General features: G+C 41.2%; 1 protein-coding gene across 1 annotated transcript in view; it reads left to right on the forward strand.

Annotated features, from left to right (window-relative positions):
* ZNF546 (zinc finger protein 546) overlaps positions 1-4,214 on the forward strand; it is a 20,824-nt gene that overhangs the window by 11,761 nt on the left and 4,849 nt on the right. The window contains 1 exon segment of the mRNA XM_011952536.1: positions 597-789. Within this exon segment, the coding sequence (XP_011807926.1) occupies positions 597-789 (193 nt within the window).

The following is a 4,214-nucleotide window of genomic DNA, read 5'->3' on the forward strand; positions in this document are numbered from 1 at the left end:
AACCTCTATCTATGGATTATACAGTGGATAGAGTTAACAATGGTCATTTGAAATTCAAGCCAACACACTCCATCCTAGAGGAGACATATTCTCCTTAACCTGCTTTGCACTTGAAAGTTAAAGTCTGTGAATTTACGTTTTCCGTTGAAGGAATATCCGAGGAAGAACCTGGAAATGTTTTAGGAAACTTAGTATATTTCTCCTAGGAAAATAGTAACAACAACAAAATAATACTATATACTGGGCATATTTTTATGCCTTTGCATATATTAAATCATTTAATTCTCACCACAGCCCTAAGAAGTCAGTAATATCAGCCCCATTTTGCATTTGATAAAAGTGAACATGTGGAGGGTAACTTTCACGGTCACACAGCTGGCAGGTGGCAGAAGATGTGAACCCAGCCCATAGGGCTCCAGAGGGTGTGCTCACTGGGGCCCTCTCTGTACTGCCTTCAACAGCAAAGCAGACCTTTTCGTTCACTTACCTTGTCTCTTTAGTCCTGTAATTGTGAGTCCATGTTAACGTGAATATTCTTAGATGGCCTTTTTCTTCTTTGCTGTCATGGCATTATCTAGTACCATTTTCACCTGCAGTTTCTTACAGATGTAACCAAATGTGAATTGTCATTTCAAGGTTACGGTTGTTTTTAGGTTTTTCTACAACATGTGTCGTTTCTTTTCTCGTGAGCAGGATATACCATTCCTAAGCCAGATGTGATTACTTTATTGGAGCAACAGCAAGAGCCCTGGATAGTAATGAGGGAAGGGACAAGGAGTTGGTACACAGGTGAGTGACAGCAAATCAGGCAGGAGGGTGCTATCACAAGTTATGACCCGCGATGTCAGGGAGGAGGCACAGCACTGAGTTGTTTGGAAAGCTCCCTTCAAAGACTTGAGACCTGTGGAGAAAGGACTGATACCTGAGCATTCAGGTTCTCTCCACATTAGCTACTAAAGGAACTTTACCCAATTTGCCAAACTCCTTGTTTCTCTTCTCTCGTATTTCTCTCCTCTTTCAAAGTGGGGGTGCTTTCTTTCTTCCCCATCGATGACCATTTTACCTTTGTTTCCAGGTCTCCTTTTACATTTTGATTTATCTTCATTCCTCTATTGTCCAAGTTTTATTCATCAAATATTTCCCATTTACCTAACCTAAGCCAGGCACTGTGCTAGACATTAGGCACTATTGGGAGACACTCTTGTTGTCGTAGAGATGTTGATATTATAGAAACATTTTGTCAATAAGTAAACAGATAATAATCAGGTTTTCATATGTGTTGTGAAGAAAGTTAAGCAGAGTAAGGAGCTAGAGTGTTGGGGAGTTAGTAGGGCTAATTTAGGTAAGATCAGGAAAGGCCATCTTGAGGTAATGATCTTTGAACCAGAGACATAAAGTCTCAGGCCATGTGAATATTGAGGAAGAACATTACAAGCAGAAAAAGCTGCAAATGCAAAGGTTCTGAGATGAACCATCTGTGTTTATTCCCAAAGCAGATTATGCCATCTGATGTGAACATTCTTGCACAATTGTTTTTGTGTTCAGATGTTTTCATTTCTCTTGGGTGTTCATTTTTCTTGGGAATATATGGAAGTGGAATTTCTGGGTCATAGGACAAGTGTTTTTTTTTTTTTTTTTTGAGACAGAATCTTGCTCTGTTGCCCAGGCTAGAGTCCAGTGGTGCCATCTCGGCTCACTGCAAGCTCCGCCTCCTGGGTTCACGCCATTCTCCTGCCTCAGCCTCCCAAGTAGCTGGGACTACAGGTGCCCGCCACCACACCCGGCTAATTTTTTTTTTTTTTTGTATTTTTAGTAGAGATGGGGTTTCACCATGTTAGCCAGGATGGTCTCGATTTCCTGACCTTGTGATCCACCCGCCTTGGCCTCCCAAAGTGCTGGGATTACAGGAGTGAGCCACCGTGCCCAGCCAACCAGCGTATTTTCTTAATCATATATGTTGAGGTGTAATTTATGTAATATAAAATGTACTCATTTTAAATGTCAATTTTTATAACTTTTTTTTTTTTTTTCCTGAGGCAGAGTTTCACTCTTGTTGCCCAAGCAGGAGTGCAATGGTGCGCTGTCTGCTCACAGCAACCTCTGCGTCCTGGGTTCAAGCCATTCTTCTGCCTCAGCCTCCAAAGTAGCTGGGACTACAGGCATGCGCCACCACACCAGGCTAATTTTGTATTTTTAGTAAAGACAGGGTTTCTCCATGTTGGTCAGGCTGGTCTTGAACTCCCGACCTCAGGTGATCCACCCACCTCAGCCTCCCAAAGTGCTGGGATTACAGGCGTGAGCCACCATACCCGGCCAATTTTTATAACATTTTAAAACAGTTTTATTGACATATAATTGGCATACAGTAAACTGCACACATTTAAAGTATAAAATTTGCTAAGTTACCCTGTACATTGTGAAACCATTACACAATCAAAATAATAAACAGATCCATCACCTCCAAAATAAATCCCTCCCTCATGTCCCTCTCTACCCACTGCCCAGGTAAGCACTGATCATCTCTCTGTCACTATAACTTAGTTTTCATTTTCCAGAATTTTGTATAATGGAATTATGTGGTGATTTTTTTCTTTCTTTTTTAAAAATGGAATTATGTGGTGATTTTTAAAATTTAGTGTCATTCACTCAGCAAAATTATTTTGAGATTCATCCATGTTGCTGCATGTATCAGTACTTCATTCGTTTTTATTGTTGAGTAGTATTCCGTTGTATGGATGTACCACAATTTACTTATCCATTTATCTATAGGGATGGACATTGAGTTATTTCCAGTGTTTGGCTATTACAGATAAAGCTACTGGAAACTTTCATGTAAAATTATTTGTATAGACTTATGCTTTCATTTATCTTGGGTAACTATCTAGGGTAGAATGGGTAGATCATATGATAAATATATGTTTATTTTTTAAGAAACTGCCACACTGTTTTTGAAAGTGGTTGTATCAGCCAGTGGCGGTGGCTCATGCCTGTAATCCCAGCACTTTGGGAGGCAAAGACAGGTGGATCACTGGAGGTCAGAAGTTCAAGACCAGCCTGGCCAACAAGGTGAAACTTCATCTTTACTAAAAAGGCATAGTGGCAGGCATCTGTAATCCCAGCTACTCAGGAGGCTGAGGCAGGAGAATCACTTGAACCCTGGAGGCAGAGGTTGCAGTGAGCCGAGATTGTGCCACTGCACTCCAACCTGGGTGACAGACCAAGATAATGTCTGGAAAAAAAAAAAAAGAAGAAAGTGATTGTATCCTTTTACCTTCCCAGCAGAAGTTTATGAAAATTCCAGTTCTTCCACATTCTTGTCAGTGCTTGGTGTGGGCAGTCTTTTAAATTTTGGCTGTGCTAATAGGTGATGAGTTACAGTATCACATTGTGGTTTTAATTTTCATTTCTCTAATGCCTAATAATCCTGAGCAACTTTTTATTCTTAATTTATCATCCATATATCTTCTTTGGTGAAGCATCTATTACAGTCTTCTGCTCCTCTGCCTGCCTGCCTGCCTGCCTGCCTGCCTGCCTCCCTTCTTTCTTTCTTTCTCTTTTTTTTTTTTCAGAGTCTTGCTCTGTTGCCCAGGCTGGAGTGCAGTGGTGCAACCTCAGCTCACTGCAACCTCTGCCTCTTGAGTACAAGCAATTCTCCTGCTTTGGCCTCCTGAGTAGCTGGGACCACAGGCATGTGCCACCATGCCCAGCTAATTTTTGTATTTTAGTAGAGATGAAGTTTCGCCACACTGGCCAGGCTGGTCTCGAACTCCTGACCTCAGATCCACCTGCTTCAGCCTCCCAAAGTGCTGGGATTACAGGCGTGAGCCACTATACCTAGCCTTCTGCCCATTTTCTAATTGCATTGGTTGTTTGCTAATTGTTGGGTTTTGAGAGTCCCTTATGTCTTCTGGATGTAAGTCCTTTATCAAATGTATGATCTGTAAATTCTTAACAGTGTCTTCTGAATAGCATAAGCTCTTAATTTGATTAAGTTCAGTTTATCACGTTTTTCTCTTATGGACTATCCTTTCAGATCATATTTAAGAAATCTTTGCCCAATATAAAAAGTACAAAAATTTTCTGTTTTCTTCTAGAATTTTTTTTTTTTTTTTTGACAGAGTCTCTCTCTGTCGCCCAGGCTGGAGTGCAGTGGCAGTCTCGGCTCACTGCAACCTCCACCTCCCAGGTTCAAGCGATTCTCCTGCCTCAGCCTC

The sequence above is a fragment of the Colobus angolensis genome, unplaced genomic scaffold, assembly GCF_000951035.1.
Source record: "Colobus angolensis palliatus isolate OR3802 unplaced genomic scaffold, Cang.pa_1.0 Scaffold34, whole genome shotgun sequence".
Lineage (NCBI taxonomy): Eukaryota > Metazoa > Chordata > Mammalia > Primates > Cercopithecidae > Colobus > Colobus angolensis.